Source organism: Periophthalmus magnuspinnatus, chromosome 19 (genome assembly GCF_009829125.3).
Source record: "Periophthalmus magnuspinnatus isolate fPerMag1 chromosome 19, fPerMag1.2.pri, whole genome shotgun sequence".
NCBI lineage: Eukaryota > Metazoa > Chordata > Actinopteri > Gobiiformes > Gobiidae > Periophthalmus > Periophthalmus magnuspinnatus.
This window is the reverse complement of record NC_047144.1, coordinates 28,998,907-29,024,105: the sequence shown is the minus strand read 5'-3', so window position 1 is coordinate 29,024,105 and position 25,199 is coordinate 28,998,907. Positions and strand designations below refer to the sequence as shown.

At 43.0% G+C, this 25,199-nt stretch overlaps 1 protein-coding gene across 1 annotated transcript in view; it reads left to right on the top strand.

The window, feature by feature from the left end:
- ca10a (carbonic anhydrase Xa) overlaps window positions 1–25,199 on the top strand; it is a 352,599-nt gene that overhangs the window by 28,291 nt on the left and 299,109 nt on the right. The window contains exon 2 of the mRNA XM_055229558.1: window positions 17,254–17,328. Within this exon, the coding sequence (XP_055085533.1) occupies window positions 17,254–17,328 (75 nt within the window). The remainder of the gene's footprint in view (window positions 1–17,253; window positions 17,329–25,199) is intronic.

Sequence of the window (25,199 nt, the reverse complement as noted above, 5' to 3'; positions counted from 1 at the left end):
ATAAATGTAATAAAATCAGACATGTGAATGATGAAAACCAATAAATAAACAATTCAACACAACAGCTAGTTAAAATGCATCATGTCACTTTTCTGCTGATCTCCCTGGATATGCTATGAGTCTTAAACATGTGCACAACTACTACATCGCTACTACTTGCCTGGGATCCAGAATACACACTTCTCTGATACTTTACAAGGATCTGGTGATGGTTGGACAGGTGGATTAGCCTATCAGGGACACGCATGGTCTGTCCGAATCAAAACAATATGGCAGCTTATGGGACAAAAAGAAAGCAAAAAAATATAAATCAAAAATCGCAGGGGACAAAAAATATGAAAATATGAAATAAAGAAATCTGACAGGATGGTCCTTTTTGGCTCTGGCTCGAGACGTGACTCAGGGAATGGGGACCAGACTGATAGACTGACTTTCTATGAAAACTATTACTACTACTACTACTACTACTACTACTACTACTACTACTACTACTACTACTACTACTACTACTACTACTACTAAACAAAATTGTTTCATTTAACCATGCTCGGTGGTGGTAAGTTACTCACCAATTTCATACTAGGCCATAGTTCATATATATATATATATATATATATATATCTATATATATATATATATATATATATATATATATATATATATATATATATATATATATATATATATATTTTTATATCACAGTTCTGTGTGACAAACTGATTTTTCAAACTTGCCTTGGCTCTCTGGACAAAAGACACCTGCTGTCTCTACTATGCATTATTTTACTATTTTTTTCAGAGAAAGGCTTGCTAGCTTTTGCTAATTTGAATGCCAGCAAAAAAACTAGCCTTGGTACTTGACTTTTGAATCGCTGTTTGTTGATGAAAACATTTTTGCTGAGTCTGTAAATTGGCTGCTAACCTCTGAGCCGTAGCCGCCCTCTCCTGTGTCGGCTGCTCCTGTGTCGACTGCTCCTGTGTCGACTGCTCCTCTGTCGGCTTCTCCTGTGTCGGCTGCTCCTGTGTCGACTGCTCCTGTGTCGGCTGCTCCTCTGTCGGCTGCTCCTGTGTCGACTGCTCCTGTGTCGACTGCTCCTGTGTCGACTGCTCCTGTGATGACTGCTCCTGTGTTGACTGCTTGTAGCGTCGTTGGGATGCTTCTTGGCAAAGTGACAGCTGATATTTTACTCTTTGAAAATCGCAACAGTTTCTTGGTTTACCCTTACCTTTTTTAATATAATTTGGTCACGGCAGGCTGAATTAATAAGCCCAAAGGGCCGTGCGTGGCCATAGTTTGCCCATGTCTGTACTAGGCAATGCAACTAAAGTGTCTTCCCTAAAGACACAACAACAGAACTTGGTCTGAGCGAGACTGATCACTTACCATTGTCGTCCCTTCACCTTTGCAAGTCCATATTTCCCTCATCACAAAGTACGTTTCCTCACTGGGTGGTGGTCATGTTGGAGTCCTCCTTCATAACTGGACTGGAGTTACAGAGACTGTGGCCAAACAAATCTACTACAGACTGTGCTAGAGAAAACATGGACACAGTAAATACACAGAGATGTCAGTGTGCATACGACTGCACAGGCCAAACATGGGAGCAGGCCAGGACATGTGTTCCTGTTGACTGGGTGAAGGCTGTTAGCCAATAACAGGCCAGTGTCAATAGTTGTGTGTCCCCATAGTAGTTAGCCCCAAGTTACACTCACAAAATATCATACAAAGACAATACTCGACACGGACAAAGATCCAAAAGGGGTTTGCAGAGGGAGAGAGAGAGAGTAATAAACTTGCTTTGATATATAGATTTGAAGTTGCAATAGTAAAGGTTCAGTGTGTAATGTTTCATAGTGAGGGGATGCATACTGTTTGTCTCCATGGAGATGCCTGTGCTTTAACTGGAATTTCCTACAATATGGCTAAAAGCTCATATTGTAGTTATTCTATTGCATTATTCTATTTTATTAGAAAATATTGCATGAATTCTTACTGTAAAGCACAGATTTGACCTGTAACCTGGCCTGTTTATCTCTATGGAGATAAGTAAGTTCACTGTCATACTGTGGAACATTCCAGGCGGAGGAATAACATCTCCATGGAGACAAGCAGATGGCAGACCCTCCAGCATCAATGTTACACAGTGCACATGTGTTTAAGGAGCCCATAGAATCTCAAGCAAATTGATAATGTAAACTTCAAAATGACTCAACAATACTGACATGTAAGATACAGTAGTTAAATGCTTTATGCTGCACGTTACACACGTGTCTGAGAGTGCTACACTGTTCATTTTTCATTTACTCCACACTTGGTGGTAAACCACTGCCACAGCTGCCCTGAGGTCGACTGATAGAGCTGAGGCAGCCAATCTGCACCAATCTGGACTGTACCTGTCCTGGTACAGTCCTGGTTCAGTTCTGATTCAGTCCTGGTTCAGTCCCGGTTCAGTCCCGGTTCAGTCCCGGTTCAGTCCCGGTTCAGTCCCGGTTTAGTCCTAATACAGTTCTCATTCAGTCCCGGTTCAGTCCTGGTTCAGTTCTGATTCAGTCCCGGGTCAGTCCTGGTTTAGTCCCGGGTCAGTCCTGGTTTAGTCCCGGTTCAGTCCCGGTTCAGTCCTGGTTTAGTCCCGGTTCAGTCCTGGTTTAGTCCTGGTTTAGTCCTGGTTCAGTACAAAAATGAACTCAGTTGGAGATCTTGCCCAAGGACACAACAACAGTATGTAGTGGTGGGAGTAGGGACTGTTCTGCATATAGTATATTGTTGCATACAACTACAAATTCAACAATAACAAAAGTACTACTCCTACTAATACAAAAACATTTACTACTACCAGTACTACTACTACTACTACTACTACTACTACTACTACTACTACTGCATTCATATTCATATTCCAATTACTGTTTGACCTAAAACTGCCAGTAGTTACACCTTCTTCTGTGCAAATTAACTTCTCACAGACATGTAGCCCACGGCATGCTAACGCTGCGCGGGCTATATTTTTAGTGCCAGAGGCTAAGCTAGTGTTAGGCGAGAGTGACGAGGCTCAGACACGGAGCAGACTGACACGTGACAGAGACGTGACAGTCGGACATGGCACAGAACAGTGCATTTACACAAGGGCAAAAATACTGAATGGATGAATTTGAATGGACATAATGAGCAAATGTGATACACATTTGACCACACAGACTAGTATACACAGTATTCATGGACCACTACAGAACCTATGTGGACCACTGAGGGACTACACAGATATAAGGCCACATAGTAATATAAAATAAAATACTACAGTTTAATGTGGAAAATCACATTCCATTGTCTAAACATTGTTTTGTTTTTTTTTGTTTTTTTTTATCATTGTGATATCAAAATCAGTATTAAGTATCAACTCTATTCCTTAGTATCAAAATCAAGTTTGATGGGCTGTAATTATATGTTTAATTATATGTATTCATAATGTGGAGGCTTTAATATTACCTCTTATTAATATTACCTCTTATTAATATTACCTCTTATTAGTATTACCTCTTATTAATATTACCTCTTATTAGTATTACCACTTATTTCCCTGTTCCTGCGCTGATTCTTTTTTAAAATTTTTTATTCTACCATGTACTTTTTTTTTGGTTATATCTTTTATATGTACAAAACAAATAAATAAAATATAGTGTGGAAAGACCAGCACGCAGTTGTTATTCTGAAAAAGGCAGGTACGGTGACAGGTGCCAATCTCGGCGACGGGTTCAACACTTACCGTTCAGAATGGTGGTGATTATTGCACCCAGGGGAGGCACACGGGTCCGGCTGACAACCTTTAGAATTGGTGGGAGATGGATTGGAGAACTACGGTACCCTCACGGGGACATTAGCTTGTCGTTGTTGTGTTTTGGATGGATTGCAATTCACACGTTTTCCGTCTGTGCCATCAGCCCCTCCGACCACCAACAACCACTCACACACATTTACAGGCAAGGTGGAAAAGTGTCTTGCATAAGGACACAATGACAGCATGTACTGGATGTAGCTGGGGTTGAACTGCTGAGCTTAGAGCAAAACAACAATAAGCAAAGAATTTTACTAGCGACACACAGCCATCACTACACCGTCACTGTCTTAAAAAAACATGAATAGCTCAGTTTAAATGGTTTGCAGTGGTTCAAAGTTATTCTTCATTTACCTTAAGCATTTCAGGCATCATAATTATTCACCTCGATGAGTTTATAAGCACTTTTCACAACTTTCAGAAGCCAGAGTCGAGTAATCATCACGGTAGTGTTAACAACAACTAACATGCTAACCGCACACTCCCTGATATTCTGCTAATTATTTTAAAGCAGACCTATTTTGCAAAAATGGACTTTTCAGAGCTTTTAATAATTCCATAGTTGTCGGTGTGATCCGTGCATGTTTGAGCAATCTTTAATCTCTTATTTTCAAGATGCCATATCAACCCCGGCTTTCACCAACACTGGCACGCGCCCACTGCTCTCTGCTTACTTCGTTCTCCAGTTTTATTTTCTTAATTGGCCAAAAAAAAAAAAGTCGCCACAAAAAACAAAAGTCGCACACTCTAATATTTGGTTGTTCCACCTTTAGCTTTGATTACGGCAAGAATTCACTGTGCCGTTGTTTGGATAAGCATCTGCAATGTCACAAGATTTATTTCCATCCAGTGTTGCATTAATTTTTCACCCAGATCTTGCATTGATGATGGTAGAGTCTGACGCTGCACAAAGTCTTCTCCAGCACATCCCAAAGATTCTCAATGGGGTAAAGGTCTGGACTCTGTGGTGGACAATCCATGTGTGAAAATCATGTCTCATCACTTAGTCATTTTGGAGCAAATGAAGAAAAAAAAAAAATCCACTGCTCGCTAGTGTGATGTGCAGTTATCCGCTGGAGGGGCCGACAGCATGAGGCACTTTGTTCTGATGACGTTTACGCCGACGTCAGCTCCCATTGGACAGCACAGTTTACTAATGCAGATGTCAGGGGCTTGTTTCTTTTATTAAGTCATTTTAGATGAGTATTGTGATTTAAAATGTCCAAACTATAACAAAATTATCCACATTATAATTATATTGCAGACACAATAACACTACATCTTATTTAACCTCGACCTTGTTATAAAAAAATACTGGGTTTTTAAAGAGGCTCTGGTGTTACTCACGTGTGGTCGAGGTGTTTCTCATAGTTTGCAGTGTTTGGAGTCTGACACTAATGCCCTTATTGAAAATGCACTGGGGTTAACGTAGACTTGATCGGACCAGAGAACACTGTGTATGTGGAAGAAGCTTCACTCCCTTTGCCTGTTTGAGTGATTGGTGGTTGTCAAAGGGATTGAATGAATAATGCACAACCACTCTGATCATTAGCACTACAACATTTTAAGTACCATAATATCCTCCACAAACAACACAATTTTCAGTTCAGTTGCATCTTATTGTACTTAAAAACTACAAACCCTGTAGTTTAGCTGTGAAATCTGATCCATAGACTGTACATGTAACTGTACATATAAATGCACATAGCTAACCCACTAGCTGCCTCGTTTCATATACAGTAGGAAGTGAGCACGGGCGCGCTTCTAGCTCCATCGTCTCTGGCTCTAATTCACTTTCTATTGAAAAAAACACCCCTTTATCTGTAACTGCTACTGCCAGATGCATCATTTTTGTCAAACTTGTCATGTTTGTATTAACCGTTGTACATGATCCTGAGTTTCATTTGGCTGGAGCCAAATGCCCTGGGTGAGGTCACACTTCCTTAGTCTACTTCTTTATACAGTCTATATTCCCATCCCTCTTTACTGTTGTACACTAGGGTCCGATGTAAAGCCCAGCTAAGTGCCAACAGCTCCAGGACTCTGTAGAACACATAACTCCATCATCATGTTTCGCTCCCACACACAGGACCCTCATGCCTCCCTCTGCGTCGAGGGCACTTGGTTTTATGGAGCCCTGGCTATGCTGATGTCAGGAGGCTTTGCGATCCAGGCAAAGACACAGGAGGAGAGGGGAGGAGGAGGGCGTGGATGGGTACACTTCTTTGGGCGTGGCGTAGGGTTTCCTGTTTAGCATTGTTAGTAACTTCATCTCAACATGTGGATGACAATGTGAATAAGTGAACATTAAACCTGACTTTGTCACTTATACTATGTACTGCTGTCAGTGAAGTCAAAACTCAAATGTCACTATACACGATTCTCCATAAATATACAAAAGCATGATACAAACTTTATACAACAACTTAACAAGCCTGATACAATGTGCAGTGGAGTCATTAGGGGGACGCATGCTGATTGTGTTGTGATAGTGCTCAAATTAATAACAATTGTTTTGACACCCCCAGTTTGATTCATTTCTTGTGCAACACCTCAGTAATTAGTTTGTGAACACCTCACCTCACTAGTTTGTGAACTGTGTTCACAGACTATGGCAATAAAAGTCTTCTGATTCTGATTCTGATTCTCTAATTAGTATCTGTAATAAGTCATAGAAGTTCTCAGATCTTATCATATTGCCATTGGTATATTCTGGTAAATAATTGAGGAACAAATGAGCCTAGAATGCACGCTTTATGTCTCAGGACATACAGTCATGATAAAGATAATATCATGCTGAGGTCCTGTGATGGAGCTATATCTACAGTTACACCATGTAGACTGATTAACAGAAGGACAGTTAGACTGTCCAATCAGAGAAATTTAGTTCACATTCTCTGTAAGACGATAACATCCAGTCCTACTGAAACTAATCTGAAACTCGCTGTGCTCAATGTCAGATCTTTATGTAACAAGTCCTTTTTAAATAATGATTTTTATTTCTTCTTTTAGTCTTGACTTTATGTTTATAACCGAAACATGGCTTGACAAAAACACAGGTAATGCAATTCTAGTGGAATCAACTCCACCCAACTTCAAATTTGAATCTGAAACACGACTAAACAAAAAGGGTGGAGGTGTGTGTGCATTTTTTAGAGATAATTTAGTTACTCACAGATTATCATTTGGGGTGTTTTCATCTTTTGAGTATGTTTCATTCAAAATGGAGCTAAAACAATCCCCCTCCATATTCTACTTAGTCATATACAAACCTCCCCAGCACTGTCAGTTTTATTGATGATTTTACTGAGATGCTTTCAGTCGTATGCATGGACTTTGATGGTTTAGTCATTACAGGTGGTTTTAATGTACATGTGGTTAATGTGTTTGACAGAAACACTAAAAAGCTCAGTTCTGTCCTTGAAACCTTTGGTCTGACTCAGTATGTCAGTGAGCCCACCCACAACAGAGGACACACTCTGGATCTGGTCATCACAAAAGGACTAAATATTTCAAATGTCAATGTGGTGGATGTTGCTGTCTGATCATTTCTGTGTCTTCTTTGACCTGTCTGTTATTCCCAAACCAGTGGCTGGTCCTGCAGTTGTTCGGAGGAGACACATAAATGATAACACAGGTGCACTGTTCATGGAAATGATACACTTTGAAAATGCCTCATGTTCTAATGTTGATGATTTGTTGAACTCTGTAACTTCGAGTATTTTGAATGTTCTGGACACCATTGCCCCGATGAAGGTTAAAATGGTTAAAGATAAGCAGAAAGTGCCATGGAGGAATGATGACTTGGTCAGGGCACAGAAAAGGGAGGGCCAAGCGGGAATGGCGCAAGTCAAAGCTCCAGGCTCATTATGAGATTTACAGAGAAAAGATGCACATGTACAACCACAGTTTATGTAGAACAAGGCAAAGGTATTTTTCTGACATTATTGGAAGTTGTAGTAACAACTCTCGTGTCCTGTTTGCAATGGTAAACAGATTAACAAACCCCCCAGCTCCTCTGCCGTTAGAAGTAATTTCCACATCTAAGTGCAATGAGTTTGCGGTATTCTTTAATGACAAGGTTCAGGGCATTAAAAATGCCATAAATTCCACAACGCAAATAACACCTCAGCAGCGACCTAGACACTTAGAGCTGACTCACTTTGCACCTGTAACTGACAAAACTGTCCAAGAGATCGTCACCAGTCTGAGTTCATCTACATGCTGCCTCGATGTGTTACCCACTAAATTTCTAAAGTCTGTGCTCAACAGTTTGCTATCACCACTCACTCACATAGTTAATATGTCACTTCAATCTGGAACATTTCCAAGAGCTTTTAAAACTGCGGTTATCAAGCCTCTCCTAAAGAAGAGCAGTCTTGATGCCACAATATTTGACAATTATCGACCGATCTCAAATCTGGCGGAGCCCTCTGTCAGAGGGGTCTTCAACTCGCACCTCCTGGAGAGCTTCTCCCTGATCCCGGGGTAGGCTGGGGACATGGACTCTGAGTGGGCCATGTTCTCCACCTCTATTGTCGATGCGGCTGCTCGTAGTTGTAGTTGTAAGGTCTGCGGTGCTTGTCGCGGCGGCAATCCCCGAACCCGGTGGTGGACACCGGAAGTAAGGGATGCCGTCAAGCTGAAGTAGGAGTCCTATCGAGCCTTGTTGGCTCATGGGACTCCTGAGGCAGCTGATGAGTTCCGGCGGGCCAAGCGTGCCATGGCTCGGGTAGTCACAGAGGCAAAAACTCAGGGTTGGGAGGAGTTCGGAGAGGCCATGGAGGAGGACTATCGGACGGCCTCAAAGAGATTCTGGCAAATGTCCGACACCTCAGGAGGAAGAAGCAGTGCTTCACCAACACTGTTTACAGTGCGGGTGGAGAGCTGCCGACCTCGACTGGGGATGTTGTCGGGCGGTGGAAGGAATACTTTGAGGATCTCCTCAATCCCACTGTCACATCTTCCGAGGAGGAAGCAGAAACTGGGGACCCGGAGGCGGACTCGTCCATCACCCTGGCTGAAGTCACTGAGGTGGTTGGCAAGCTCCTCGGTGGCAAGGCTCCGGGGGTGGACGAGATCCGTCCTGAGTACCTCAAGTCTCTGGATGTTGTGGGGCTGTCTTGGCTGACACGTCTCTGCAACATCGCGTGGCGGTCGTGGACAGTACCTGTGGAATGGCAGACCGAGCTGGTGGTCCCTCTGTATAAGAAGGGGGACCGGAGGGTGTGTTCCAATTACAGGGGAATCACACTTCTCAGCCTTCCCGGTAAGGTCTATTCCAGGGTACTGGAGAGGAGAATGCGACCGATAGTTGAACCTCGGATTCAGGAGGAGCAGTGTGGTTTTCGCCCCGGTCGCGGAACACTGGACCAGCTCTATACTCTCCATCGGGTCCTTGAGGGTTCATGGGAGTTTGCCCAACCAGTCCACATGTGTTTTGTGGATCTGGAGAAGGCATTCAACCATGTCCCTCGCGGTGTCCTTTGGGGGGTGCTCTGGGAGTATGGGGTCCGGGGCTCTTTGGTAAGGGCTGTCCAGTCCCTGTATGACCGGAGCAAGAGCTGTGTTTGCATTGCCGGCAGTAAGTCAGACCTGTTCCCGGTGCATGTTGGACTCCGCCAGGGCTGCCCTTTGTCACTGGTTCTGTTCATTATATTTATGGACAGAATTTCTAGGTGCAGCCAGGGGCCGGAGGGGGCCTGGTTTGGGAACCACAGGATTTCATCTCTGCTGTTTGCAGATGATGTTGTCCTGATGGCTTCTTCGAGCCAGGACCTGCAGCAGGCACTGGGGCGGTTTGCAGCCAAATGTGAAGCAGCTCCTCCAAATCCGAGGCCATGGTTCTCAACCGAAAAAGGTGGTTTGCCCTCTCCGGGCGGGTGGAGAGTCTCTGCCCCAAGTGGAGGAGTTCAAGTATCTCGGGGTCCTGTTCACGAGTGAGGGAAAGATGGAGCGTGAGATTGACAGGCGGATCGGTGCAGCGTCTGCAGTGATGCGGTCGCTGTATCGGTCCGTTGTGGTAAAGAAGGAGCTGAGCCCAAACGCACAGCTCTCGATTTAACGGTCAATCTATGTTCCTACCCTCACCTATGGTCATGAGCTCTGGGTAATGACCAAAAGGACAAGGTCGCGGATATAAGCGGCTGAAATGGGTTTCCTCCGCAGAGTGGCCGGGCGCACCCTTAGGGATAGGGTGAGGAGCTCGGTCACACGGGAGGAGCTCGGAGTAGAGCCGCTGCTCCTACACGTCGAGAGGAACCAGTTGAGGTGGCTCGGGCATCTGCTCAGGATGCCTCCTGGACGCCTCCCTAGGGAGGTGTTCTGGGCATGTCCCACCCTGGGGAAGACCCAGGACACGCTGGAGGGACTATGTCTCTCGGCTGGCCTGGGAACACCTTGGGGTCCCATCGGAGGAGCTGGAGGACGTGTCTGGGGTGAGGGAAGTCTGGGAGTCCCTGCTTAGACTGCTGCCCCCTCAACCCGGCCCCAGATAAGCGGAAGAAAATGGATGGATGGATGGATGGAGGTTAGACTACTGTAACATCCTGCTCACTGGCCTCTCCAAACGAGCCTTAACACAGTTGCAGTACATCCAGAACACTGCTGCTGACTAGAACCAGGAAGTACGAGCACATAAGTCCTGTGCTCAGGTCTCTGCACTGGCTTCCTGTAGCTCAAAGAATAGACTTTAAAGCAGCTCTGCTTGCATATAAGTCTCTCCATGGCCTAGGTCCAAAGTATATCTCCAACATGTTAGTGCCATATGAACCATCTCACACACTGAGGACTTCAGGGACCGGCCTCCTGCTGGTGAGTCAGGACTAAACATGGAGAATCAGTGTTTCAGTTTTCTGCAGTTTTCTAAAACCTGGAACAGTCTTCCTGAAGATGTGAGACAGGCCTCTACTTTGACAATGTTTAAATCCAGGCTCTGTTCTGTTTATCTGTGCATACGACTGAAAGGTTTTTATTCTGCACTCTTCTCTTTTAATGGTAAATTTATGATGATTATTTGTGATTTTTTTTTTTTTTTTCATTTGTGTGATTTTAATGTCTTTCTTATTCTGTAAAGCACTTTGAATTACCTTGTGTACGAATTGTGCTAATATAGAATATAGAATATAGAATTTGTGCAAATAAACTTGCCTTGCCTTGCCTATTCAATGTCTAATGTAGGGCTAAACCAGGTCTAAAAGTGGACTACATCATTTCCACATCATTACCCAAAGGAGGACAAAAAATGAATAAAATGAACTCTGAAGTAGAGAAACTTACAAACTCAAGTTCCGCCAGAAGGATTTTGTGCACAATCATAGGTATTGTTACCACCGTTTGAGAAACACAGATTTATATTTTTACATTACATTACATTTTTCACTTGACATAATGAACCAAGCTCACCCTCTTAGCATCTTAGTGTTCTGTGACTTGACTGAGTCATTAATGATGGTGTTTCGCTGCTGAAGTCTTTCCCCGCTGAGCTCCTGAAAGCTTCCATTGCTCTGATGGAATTTATAATGTCAAAAACCCGGTGGTCTGCTGCCACTAGTGCATTGTGGGGGACTGAGTTCACAAAGACTGTTAATGGAACCCGACTTGCATCAAAGTCATAAATATACAAACATGTTCCTCTCTGGTATTTGTATGTGCTGAGATTATATGGAATGAATTTGAAATATCAACTTATCAGCAAACCAAGGTAAAATAGTAAAATATATATGTGGTAACACTTAACTACAACTTAGATGTGCAACTTAGATGTGCACTATGTAACTTTTCTGATGGAGACTTATAAATAAATAACTACACTTAATTTTGTTAAATTAATGTTTAAAAAAATGGTACAGGGCCTTTAGTCCTTTGTAAAGCTATCAATTAATGGTCTATCTATGTTACATGATATTTAAAAAAAAAAAAGAAAAAAAAAACAAAGAAAAGAAATCTATAATAGCGTTCCAATTCAATTCAGTGTCTGGAGTATACAGAATTCTGAATTACGACTTGAATTATATTTAGCGATCACATTTTTTACTTACTTACTTACTTTTACTATAGAAATACAGATTGTAAAAAAATATACAAGGACAGAAAAAAGTCTTGGTGCCAAAACCAATTGGTCTGCTGAGTTAATTTAAGTGGCCCACAGAAAATAAGTACTTACCATTCTGCACAACACCATATTTTTTGACTCTAAAGGCCAAGGCTGTTAGCCTCAGCTTTGCCCTTCGAGCATTTTCAGCTTACCACCTGGAAAAAATACTATACAAAAAAATACACATTGTGCTGGTTCAAGGTATTTGCGGATTTCCCATTAAAGAGCTCTGATTTTGAACCACGAGTCAGGAACATGCTTTTGTTTGAACTTTTAGTCCTGCCCACTTAGTCTTTTCTGCCTCTGTGATATTGCACCGTGACACAGAAACAACTGAACGGTCTGGTGTCAAGAAGCTGTTTACTTGGCAGTTTGATGGCTGGCATTCACACAGCAAGACAGCTCAGGGATCAGTTCTCAGGGTTTTCCGTATGGAGTTTGTATGTTCTTCCTGGGCTCGTCACTATAACACATTTTGAAGTGCAATATTTTTTGTCAAGTAAATATAGATGATAAACAATGACATTGGAACTAATTTATGTCACTGACAGAAAAACCCTAACCTCTAAATGTGCAAAATTGTTAACAAAATGCAAGCTGCAATCAATAAACAGCAGAATGCAACACTTCAGTAATTAGTTAGTATCTGTAATAAGTCACAGAAGTTCTCAGATCTTATTGTATTACCAAAAAATAACCAAAAAATCCCACTTGGTCAAAGAAAGGTACATATGATAAATATCAGTCCCCAAAAAAATTGTTCCATCTGGCATGTATGCAATTATAAGTTGATATAGTATTTATCGTGATAGGCCGAGTTCTCCTGTGTCTCGTGGGTTTCTTCTAAGCACTTAGTTTCCTCGATCAACCCTAAACATGTACAATAGGTCAAATCCTCCAGCTAAGGTAGTCCTGACCAAGACTAGCAACAATATAATGGGGATGGGCCCTTGGGCCTGCACTCACTGCCCCTCAGGCAACTCCAGAGACACTGAAGAATGGGTCAAACACAGAGGATAAATTTCCCTACGGGGACAATAAAGTGTACCGTGACCATAACCTTATAGATCTCCAATTTCTGCCTGTACTTTATGCTTTTCTCTTGAAAATGCACCATGACAGAGAATCATGTGTCTGAGATAGTGTCAGGCAGTTGATTTCCCATGACTCTTAGTGACATTGTATCAGATCAATTATCCATCCATCCATCCATTTTCTTCCGCTTATCCGGGGCCGGGTCGCGGGGGCAGCAGTCTAAGCAGGGACTCCCAGACTTCCCTCACCCCGGACACGTCCTCCAGCTCCTCCGGTGGGACCCCAAGGCGTTCCCAGGCCAGCCGAGAGACATAGTCCCTCCAGCGTGTCCTGGGTCTTCCCCGGGGCCTCCTCCCGGTGGGACATGCCCAGAACACCTCCCTAGGGAGGCGTCCAGGAGGCATCCTGAGCAGATGCCCGAGCCACCTCAGCTGGTTCCTCTCAACGTGTAGGAGCAGCGGCTCTACTCCGAGCTCCTCCCGTGTGACCGAGCTCCTCACCCTATCCCTAAGGGTGCGCCCGGCCACTCTGCGGAGGAAGCCCATTTCAGCCGCTTGTATCCGCGATCTTGTCCTTTCGGTCATTACCCAAAGCTCATGACCATAGGTGAGGGTAGGAACGTAGATTGACCGGTAAATCGAGAGCTTCGCCTTCCGGCTCAGCTCCTTCTTTACCACAACGGACCGATACAGCGACCGCATCACTGCAGACGCTGCACCGATCCGCCTGTCAATCTCACGCTCCATCCTTCCCTCACTCGTGAACAAGACCCCGAGATACTTGAACTCCTCCACTTGGGGCAGAGACTCACCACCCACCCGGAGAGAGCAAACCACCTTTTTCCGGTCGAGAACCATGGCCTCGGATTTGGAGGAGCTGATTCTCATCCCAGCCGCTTCACACTCGGCTGCAAACCGCCCCAGTGCCTGCTGCAGGTCCTGGCCTGAAGAAGCCATCAGGACAACATCATCTGCAAACAGCAGAGATGAAATCCTGTGGTTCCCAAACCAGGCCCCCTCCGGCCCCTGGCTGCGCCTAGAAATTCTGTCCATAAATATAATGAACAGAACCGGTGACAAAGGGCAGCCCTGGCGGAGTCCAACATGCACTGGGAACAGGTCTGACTTACTGCCGGCAATGCGAACACAGCTCCTGCTCCGGTCATACAGGGACCGGACAGCCCTTAGCAAAGAGCCCCGGACCCCATACTCCCAGAGCACCCCCCAAAGGACACCACGAGGGACACGGTCGAATGCCTTCTCCAGATCCACAAAACACATGTGGACTGGTTGGGCATACTCCCATGAGCCCTCGAGGACCCGATGGAGAGTATAGAGCTGGTCCAGTGTTCCACGACCAGGACGAAAACCACACTGCTCCTCCTGAATCCGAGGTTCGACTATCGGTCGGATTCTCCTCTCCAGTACCCTGGAATAGACCTTACCGGGAAGGCTGAGGAGTGTGATTCCCCTGTGATTGGAACACACCCTCCGGTCCCCCTTCTTATACAGAGGGACCACCACCCCGGTCTGCCATTCCACAGGTACTGTCCCCGACCGCCACGCGATGTTGCAGAGACGTGTCAGCCAAGACAGTCCCACAACATCCAGAGACTTGAGGTACTCAGGACGGATCTCATCCACCCCCGGAGCCTTGCCACCGAGGAGCTTGCCAACCACCTCAGTGACTTCAGCCAGGGTGATGGACGAGTCCGCCTCTGGGTCCCCAGTTTCTGCTTCCTCCTCGGAAGACGTGACAGTGGGATTGAGGAGATCCTCAAAGTATTCCTTCCACCGCCCGACAACATCCCCAGTCGAGGTCAGCAGCTCTCCACCCGCACTGTAAACAGTGTTGGTGAAGCACTGCTTTCCCCTCCTGAGGCGTCGGACGGTTTGCCAGAATCTCTTTGAGGCCGTCCGATAGTCCTCCTCCATGGCCTCCCCGAACTCCTCCCAACCCCGAGTTTTTGCCTCTGTGACCGCCCGAGCCGCGGCACGCTTGGCCTGCCGGTACTCATCAGCTGCCTCAGGAGTCCCACGAGCCAACAAGGCTCGATAGGACTCCTTCTTCAGCTTGACGGCATCCCTTACTTCCGGTGTCCACCACCGGGTTCGGGGATTGCCGCCGCGACAAGCACCACAGACCTTACGACCACAGCTACGAGCAGCCGCATCAACAATAGAGGTGGAGAACATGGCCCACTCGGAGTCCATGTCTCCAACCTCCCCCGGGATCAGGGAGAAGCTCTCCCGGAGGTGGGAGTTGAAGACTCCCCTGACGGAGGGCTCCGCCAGACGTTCCCAGCAGACCCTCACAATACGCTTGGGCCTGCCAGGTCTGTCCGGCTTCCTCCTCCGCCAGCGGATCCAACTCACCACCAGGTGGTGATCAGTTGACAGCTCAGCCCCTCTCTTCACCCGAGTGTCCAAGACACGCGGTCGGAGGTCAGATGACACGACAACAAAGTCGATCATCGACCTCCGACCTAGAGTGTCCTGGTGCCACGTGCACCGATGGACACCCTTGTGCTCGAACATGGTGTTTGTTATGGACAAGCTGTGGCTAGCACAGAAGTCCAATAACAAAACACCGCTCGGGTTCAGATCGGGGAGGCCGTTCCTCCCAATCACGCCCCTCCAAGTGTCACTGTCGTTACCCACATGGGCGTTGAAGTCCCCCAGGAGAACAACGGAGTCCCCGGTTGGTGCACTGTCTAGTACCCCTCCCAGGGACTCCAAGAAGGCCGGGTACTCTGCACTGCTGTTTGGCCCGTAGGCCGACACAACAGTGAGAGACCTGTCCCCGACCCGAAGGCGCAGGGACGCGACCCTCTCGTTCACCGGAGTGAACCCCAACACGCAGCGGCTGAGCTGTGGGGCAATGAGCAAGCCCACACCAGCTCGCCGCCGCTCCCCGCGGGCAACGCCAGAGAAATGGAGAGTCCAACCCCTCTCAAGAAGATGGGTTCCAGAGCCCAAGCTGTGTGTGGAGGTGAGGCCGACTATATCTAGCCGGTAACGCTCAACCTCCCGCACAAGCTCAGGCTCCTTCCCCCCCAGCGAGGTGACATTCCATGTCCCCAGAGCTAGTCTCCATGTCCGGAGATCCGGTCGTCGAGGTCCCCGCCTTCGACTGCTACCCGGATCTCTCCGCACCCGCCCCAGATCAGATCAATTAATAATATTTTATTGTCCTTATTCTGGGAGTAGCTGTGGGTGCTGCCATTGACATTTGGGTTGTATTATTTTGCATGAGGCTGCCGATTTTGACAGCAAATAAGTTCTATATGGACTACATTTTTTAAATTTTGAACAGTCCTACTTTATATCATAGTTTAGCTGCAAAACTTTCCCCAAATGTTCAGTTGAAAGTAATGCAATTCCCACTGAACCATAAGTGCCACCACAAAAAAAAAGTGCAGTTTAGTTGCATTTACAGCAAATGTGGGTAAACAGTATTTATCTTGACTAGAATTAATTTAAATCAGGTACAGGCCCTTTAAAAGCCAACTGGAAGGTAACTCATGACTTTAAACGACTTTGAAAACCATTCTAAAGTCTCCAAATAAGACAAAAGTGTACAAAGCAGTATTGTGGTTATCGTGCTCTGTTACAGCCCATATATGACACAGCCCACCTGCAGAGTCTCACCTGTGAAATCCCATAGTGATGTTTCCTAGAATTCTCTCTCCTTCTGCAGTGCTGTCTCCTGGAATAGACAGACTGTGTAAATACAAATGGATGATACTAACACAGTAGGGGGGCTCAATATGTCAATGTATGAGCTATTTTGAGCTATTTTGTAAAGTTCATTATTTGTGAGGCATTTGAAATGATAATATGCAGGAACGGTTGCCTGGGATCCAGAATACACACTTCTCCAATATTTTACAAAGGTGTGAGCAGGTCACCAGTGAACCTCCCCGAGTTCAGCGGGGCGTGATTGACAGGTGGATTAGCCAATTAGGGTCAGGGCAGGGTTGGTCTGTATAAAAAAAAAATAAAAAAACCCCAAAAAAACCCCAAAAAAACCAAAAAACATGGCATTAATCTTAACTCCCTTGTATTTTGTTCTATTACAGGTGTTAATGCCATATTGTGGAACATTCCAGTGAAAACAGTAACATTTCCACAGAGAAAAGCCACCATGTGTTCCTTATAGGGAATTCTTACAGTCTCATTACTGTTTTTTCGTTCTGCTCCTACGTCCAAGTATGCCCCCACACCATACTTGTCATCTTCCTCATACAAGAAACACTAATTTGTATTCTCTCCATCTCGCTCTCTCTCTGCAGCACAACCCAACGCTCCCAAAATCCACGAGGGCTGGTGGGCGTACAAGGAAGTGGTCCAGGGCAGCTTTGTTCCAGGTAGGACTTTGATGCTTCACAAGTATTTTTTTTATTTTTTTTTCTCTTCCTCTCTCTGGTTGTGTCTGAATGTCTACCTCAGCCCCTATTCCCTTGATCACTACACTGGCCAAAAGACTATTTAGGGGAGTATATAGTGCACTCATCCACAGAGCGATTCGGACACTCAGGTCACTACTTTCTCTTCTGCCTCTCTCTCTGTCTTTCTCTCTCACTCTCCCTCTCTGTTTTTCTCTCTCCCTCTTTGTCTCTCACTCTCCCTCTCTGTCTCTTACTCTCACTTTCTATCTTTCTCTCTGCCCCTCTATCTTCTTGATTGCGGGTCACATATTACTTCCCTCTTTCACTCTCCCCCTCTCTCTTCCTCCCTCTCTCTTGATCAGGGTTTGCAAATCACCTCTCTCCCTCTCTGTCTCTGTCCCCCTCTCTCTGTCTGTCTCTCATTTTTTTGTTGATCACTGTTCACATATCACCTCTCTTTCTCTCTCTCTCCCTCTCTGTGTTTCTCTGTACCCCTCTCTCTGTCCATGTCTCTCATCTCTTTTGTTGATCACAGTTCGCATATTACCTCTGTCTCTCTCTCTCTATCTCCCTCTCTCTCACTCTCTGTCTCCTTCTCTCTCTTCTTGAGGGAGAAAAAGACAGCCACACCCACGCTTTGCATATTACCTCTCTCTCTCTCTCTTTTTCTCTGTCTCTTTCCCCTTCTCTCAGTCTGTCTCTCTCTCTCTTTTTGTTGATCATGGTTCACATATTACTTCTGTCCATCTCTCTCCCTCTCCATGTTGCTCTCTCCCCCTCTCTCTGACTATGTCTCTCATCTCTTTTTGTTGATTGCAGTTTGCATATTACCTCTGTCTCTCCCTCTGTCTCCTTCTCTCTCTTCTTGATCGCAGTTTGCATATCACCTCTCTCTCTTTCTCCCTGTCTCCCTCCCCCTCTCTCAGTCTATGTCTCTCATCTCGTTTTGTTGATCATGGTTCACATATTACTTCTGTCCATCTCTCTCCCTCTCCATGTTGCTCTCTCCCCCTCTCTCTGACTATGTCTCTCATCTCTTTTTGTTGATTGCAGTTTGCATATTACCTCTGTTTCTCCCTCTCTGTCTCCTTCTCTCTCTTCTTGATCGCAGTTTGCATATCACCTCTCTCTCTTTCTCCCTGTCTCCCTCCCCCTCTCTCAGTCTGTCTCTCATCTCTTTTTGTTGATTACGGTTCACATATTTCTTCTGTCTCTCCCTCTTTCTCTCTTCTAGATTGCAGTTCACATACAGTATTACTTCTGTCTTTCTTTCTCTCTCTCTTCTTGATCGCGATTTGCATATTCCCTCTCCTTCTCCCCCTCCCTTCCTCTCTCTCGCCCTCCCTCCTTCCCTCGCTCACACATCACCACAAACACGTTACACCAGCACCTTGCCGAGGGCGCTCTCTGATTTAGCTCGCAACAATTGACATTTGCCACCCGTGTTTTTTGACTGACGCCTTTTCTCGCCTCTCCTCCACGCCGCTCTATCCATCCAATTATTTTAACGCTGTTTCTGCTGAACCAAGTGTTTCCTGTGTAAGCGCCTCGAGAAATGTGTGTGCGTGCATGTGTGTGTGTGTGTGAGATAGGTTGGTAGTAGTAGCGTTATGGGGGCCAAATGTCGCCATAATGAAAGAACAATTAGTTGATTCAAATAGAAGGTGTAGAGAGAGAGAGGGGTGGAAATGGACTCGGATGGGAGGAGAGCATTGGGCAGATAAGAAGTTATGGAAGTTGTTTTAATTCAATCTCAACTTTTAATGATGCCGAGTGTTTAAGTAGGCTGAACAGCTGCAAGGTTCTTAAGGCTATTACAGGGAGTTCTGGGTAATATCAAGCACTTATAATGGAGATGGGTAGTGTTTAGGTGGCGAGGCATCAGATGGCTCTTTTTAAACAAGATTTGTGAGATTAATATATTTTGTGATCATTTTACAAAATGAAAAGTGTATTTATGGACTTTATTATAATTTTCCTTTTTTTGTTTTTTGGTCAGTTTGGTCTTGAGGCATGGTTCATACAGTTCATATGGTTCTTCTTTCTCGCTCTCTCTCCCTCCCTTCTTGATCGTGGTTCACGTACGACTTCTCTCCCTCTCTTTCTCGCTCCATCTCTCTGCTCCTCTTTCTCTCTCTCTTTCTTCTTGATCGTAGTTTGTATATTAGCACACTCTCTTTCTCTCACTCCCCTTCTCTGTCTCTTTCTCCCCCCTTTCTGTCTATGTCTCTCTTTTTGTTGGTTACCGTTTGCATATTACCACTCTCTGTCTCCCTCTCTCTATCCTTCTTTCTCTCCCTCCCTCTCTCTTCTTGATTGCAGTTTGCATACTACCTCTCTTCCTCTTTCTCTCCCTTCCTCTCTCTATTCTTGATTGCAGTTTGCATATTATCTCTGTTTCTCTTTCTCCTTCTCTCTACCCCCCCCTCTCTGTTCTTGATCGCAGTTTGCATATTATCTCTCTCTCTTCTGCTCTTTTCCTCTCTGTGTGTCTCTCTCCCTCTTTCTGTCTATGCCTCTCACTGGCTTTTTGTTGCACTTCACATATTACCTCTTGTCTCTCTATCCCTCTTTCTTTCTCTACCTCTCTCTCTTCTTGATGGCACTTTGAATATGACCTTTTTCTCTTTCTCTCTCCCCCTCTTTCTGTCTGTCTCTCTCTCTTCTTGATTGCAGTTTGCATATTACCTCTCTCTCTCCCACTGTCTCTCTCTCTCTGTCTCTCTCTTCTTCTAGTCTTTTTAAACAGGATTTGTGAGATTAATACATTTTGTGATCATTTTACAAAAGTGAAGAGTATATTTATAGAATATATTTTAATTTTACGTCAATGTGTTTTTTAAGGGGAGACACTACAGGCAAAACCCTTTTCTCTCTCTCTCTCTCTCTCTCTCTCTAAACGCGTAGTTTCATATGGAACCAACGAAACTGTCCACTTTGCACCGAAGGATGTTTGAATATTTCACTGAATCAACTTGCAGCCATAGAGTTCAATGGGGCCTTGTAAATTCTGTGCATTTTCTCATAAACAGGACATAATGATCAGCTCTTAAAGTAGCACTACATACATCAAACTTTACAATCTTGTGCTCAAAAAAATTTTGATGGATCATACAAAAGCATTTTTGATACTTAATTCTAAGGTTTATTTAAGTGTTTTAAATTTGAGGTACTTTTTCAGTGTGATTTAGTTTATTCACATACTAAATAAGTCATCCAAAATCCCCTCTGTATATGTTTTGTGTCTGATAGGACAAAGTGAAGCCATTTAAACCTCTCTGTCTTCACGTTTCTGTTTTAAATGTCTCAAAAATTGACAGTTTTTTTACACATAAAATTTCTTAATTTTATATGAAAACATTATTATTATTTTTTTATGTGAGTGAACTACAGAACTGTCAAATTTATAGCTCTAAATTTAAGATTTGTTTTTTTTTTCTTTTTTCTATTCTATTCTATTTTCTATTTATGTGTTATGTTTTATCGATGTATTTTTTTGTTAATTTGGACGTTAAATCGCAATATTGATCCAAAACAACTTAATAAAAAAACATCCTTGTTTCAAAAATGCAGTGCCCAAGCTCTTATAGAATTGCATTTTAAATGTAGTTGAATGTTGTTAAATTGAGTGTTTCCTGTGAACCTTGCATCTCCACAAACCTTCCTGGTTGTTTCCATGGAAATGCTGATCTTTGGGCTATAATATTCCACAATATGAAGTGTTTACTGCATACTGTGGAATTCTTCTGCGATTCCTGATAGCAACAATCTGCAATGTCCTGGTTCTATGCCTCACCTTTCCAAACTGTAACCAAATTTCTACTCATTTGCATCATAAAATGTATTTTTTAAATTCTTAATCTCATTTTCTTTGTATTATTATTATTATTATTATTATTATTATTATTATTATTATTATTATTATTATTAGGCCCGAGCCTGGGACAATGTCCCGGCGAGGGACTAATTAAAACCGCATCTGGAGCATGGAAAATGGCAAAAATCAAGTAGTAAACACGCTCCAACATGCTAGTGAGTGGTGTCAAAAATTAGAACTTGACAAGCTATAATTGTCACCGAAGACCCCGAGAAAAAATAATGAAAGACGACTCGGTAGCGCCACCTCAAACTTTGATTTTCATGTTGGCCATATTGGATCAAACCAAGGAATGACAAAAGTGCACACCCTCGCATTCAGGACATCTCCTCACACAGTTTTCATCACAAACATGTCAAATTTGGCCAAATCCCACTAAACCCATGTGTGATTAAAGATTATCAAATACATTTTGAATATGACTTTAGGTGTGGTCAGGGTGAATTTTCAACAAAATCACAATTTTTGGAATATTAAAATATTTCTCTGTCACACTGAAAAAAAAACAAAAAAAACCAAAAGGCTAATACAGCATTTACGCACATTTGTGAGCTGAACACAATGATATGCAAATCAAGGCACTATTTTACAAAATGGCTCTCTAGCGCCCTCTTCAAATTTCATTTTCAAAAATTCATAGGAGACAATTGATTTGTCGTGGACGTGTGAAAAAATCACAGGGACCTTATTTGTGATGGGGCACAATGTGAGAAAGTCACATGACTGTAGCTGTTATGGTTTAGGTGAAAAATAATGGGTGGAAAAAAAATTCCATTATTATTATTATCATACGTGCCAGATTGAAGCCACTTTTGACCCCCTGAACATTAACGAAAAGTCAATTTTATTGGACCCAAAATTAAAGTCTGGTGAATAATGTATTATTTTGATGTTAAAAAAAATGTATCTTTCAAAATGACTCAATAGCGCCACCTCAAAATTTTAAACACATTATGGCAATGAAAGACCTTTTTCATTGTGGACACATGAAATTTGGTACAAACATAGAACATGTCAAAACAAGTAAAAAAATATATTATGACTTCAACCTAAACTCTACAGGAAGTTGGCCATTGTGGGCGGAACCCAATTTTTTTCCAAATTTTCACTCTCACATTTGGATTTTTTGCGCCGTGGATTTTCATTCAAGAAACTTGCAAATAGGACAAAATGAACTAGACCAATGTGGGATTAGAGGCAACTCTTTTAGAATTTTCTAAGTTATAAAATGTGGGTGTGGCCAACCTGCAAAGAAAAAAGCTATTTTTTGAATTTTTTTATTGTGTGTAACTCACACATGCAGTGTCCTATTTCCCGGCATTAATATATATTTTGTTTAAAATGTTGATCTGAACGCATAGATATGCAATTTGCATAGGTCAGACATTATATTGCTCCACAGCGCCATCTTGAACTTTAGAATTGGACCAAAAAAATTACTTTGACATAAACATTTGAAATTCGGCATGGACATTTGACTTGGCAAACTGAACAAAAAAGCCAATGAGAACATACCTCTATCTACAACTATGTTACCGTGGTAACATAATAAATGTGTCATTGAAATACATGGGGTTAAGAGTGCTGGACTTTGTTGTAGACTAAATAGATGCTCTACACTAATCCAACTATGACCTAAAATTCAAGATTGGTGAAAAATGTATTATTTTGATGTTCGAAAAAATTTATGTTTCAAAATGACTCAATAGCGCCACCTCAAAAATCAAAATACATTACGGCAATGAGAGACCTTTTTCATCATAGACAAATGAAATTTGGTACAAACATAGAACATGTCAAGTCAAGTAAAAAAAATATACTATGACCCCACCCTAAACTCTACAGGAAGTCGGCCATTGTGGGCAGAACCCATTTTTTTCTAAATTGTAACTCTCACATTTGAATTTTTTACACTGTGAATTTTTATTCAAGAAACTTGCAAATTGGAGAAAATGAACTAGGCCCATGTGGGATTAGAGGCTCCTCTGACGTCTCCTCTGGGATGTGAACAGTCCGTCCTGTGACCAAACATCCATCAACGATCACAACCCCTGAAAAACAAACTTCTATGAGCACATCTTAAGTTTGAAGTAACAGTACTGGAGTATACAGTTTTGGTTACTCTTCCCACTGTGAGGAAGTCTATGAGCACAGATGTGTAGTACTCAGTTACATTTTACTTTTTGAACAATCGTCTCTCTTTACTCCAACTTAATATTTAGTTTGCACTGCTACTTCAGTAGTTTCCCCAAATACTTATTAGTATAAATACTCTTTACTACTTAATAAGATTAAGAATAACCCAAGAAATTTGTTAATACAATTTGTGGGCAAATCTAACAAATTTACACGGACATGAAGTGACAGCAACATTTGACTCACAGTTAGCTAATAAATACTAGCGTTAAACAGAATATATTTAATATTTTGTGTATAAATTAAATGTCTAAAAGTAGGTAAAGTATAGTAAAAAAGTAAAGTCATCTGACCTGGGACATGCTGAGAGCTGAAGTGGTTGAACTTTAGGCCCACTGAGTTCAAGATCAGCTGAAAAACAAATGAAGAATTAGCCGATTAGCTTGATGCTATTAGCTAGTTAGCTTAGTTTAGCTTCTCTCTCCGAGTGCAGAGAGAAAATGGCAGAAAATCGGAATGTAAGGGCTTATATAAGCAACTATTAGCAACCATGGAATGTATCTGGTTACCATGACAGCGGTTAGCTTGTTTTGATTTAATTTTAGGTTTGTTGTTATGGTTTTACATGGTGAAAAGAGCGCTACACATTGTCAATTCTTGACTCACGTGTGGGTCACTATATAATCTCAGGGACTTCTGCTGGTGTTTTTTGACGTTTTTTGAAGTTTGAAGTAACAGTCTACAAGTGACAAAAGCTTTATGTTGACAATATGAAATGATCTGAACATTTGTGTTACTTGCACCGCTCCTTCAGTAGTAGTTGCACCAAATACTTATTAGTATAAATACTCTTTACTACTTAATGAGATTAAGAATAACCAAAGAAATTTGTCAATACAATTTGTGGCCAAATCTAACCAATTTGCACGGACATCAAGTGACAGCAACATTTGACTCACAGTTAGCTAATAACTACTAGCATTAAACAGAATATATTTAATATTTTGTATATAAATTAAATGTAGGTAAAGTATAGTAAAAAAGTAAAGTCATCTGACCTGGGACATGCTGAGAGCTGAAGTGGTTGAACTTTAGGCCCACTGAGTTCAAGATCCGCTGAAAAACAAACGAAGAATTAGCCGATTAGCTTGATGCTATTAGCTAGTTAGCTTAGCTTCTCTCTCCAAGTGCAGAGAGAAAATGGGAGAAAATCGGAATGTAAGGGCTTATATATGCAACTATTAGCAACCATGGAATGTATCTGGTTACCATGACAGCGGTTAGCTTGTTTTGATTTAATTTTAGGTTTGTTGTTATGGTTTTGCATTGTGAAAAGAGCGCTACACATTGTCAATTCTCTACTCACGTGTGGGTCACTATATAATCTCAGGGACTTATGCTGGTGTATTTTTGCCTTATGCTCATTATATGCAAGGTTTTCTTAATTTTAGCTAAACAAATGACAATATATTCCCTTCTTTATCGTTAACATGTATCAAATTTGTTAAAAATAGAGACACCTGACCTATAACCCACATTGAGTCTAGAGCAGGCCTATCACAATTATTATGATGCCACTTATGTTGAATAAATAGACGCCTCACCAGCCCTGCACCTATGACTTTTCCCACTGTGAGGAAGTCTATAAGCACAGATGTGTAGTACTCAGTTACATTTTACTTTTGAACAACCGTATCTTTACTCAAACTTAATATTTAGTTTGAAGTAACAGTCAACAAGTGACAAAAGCTTTATGTTGACAATATGAAATGCTCCGAACATTTGTGTTTCTTGCACCGCTACTTCAGTCCTAGTTTCCCCAAATACTTATTAGTAT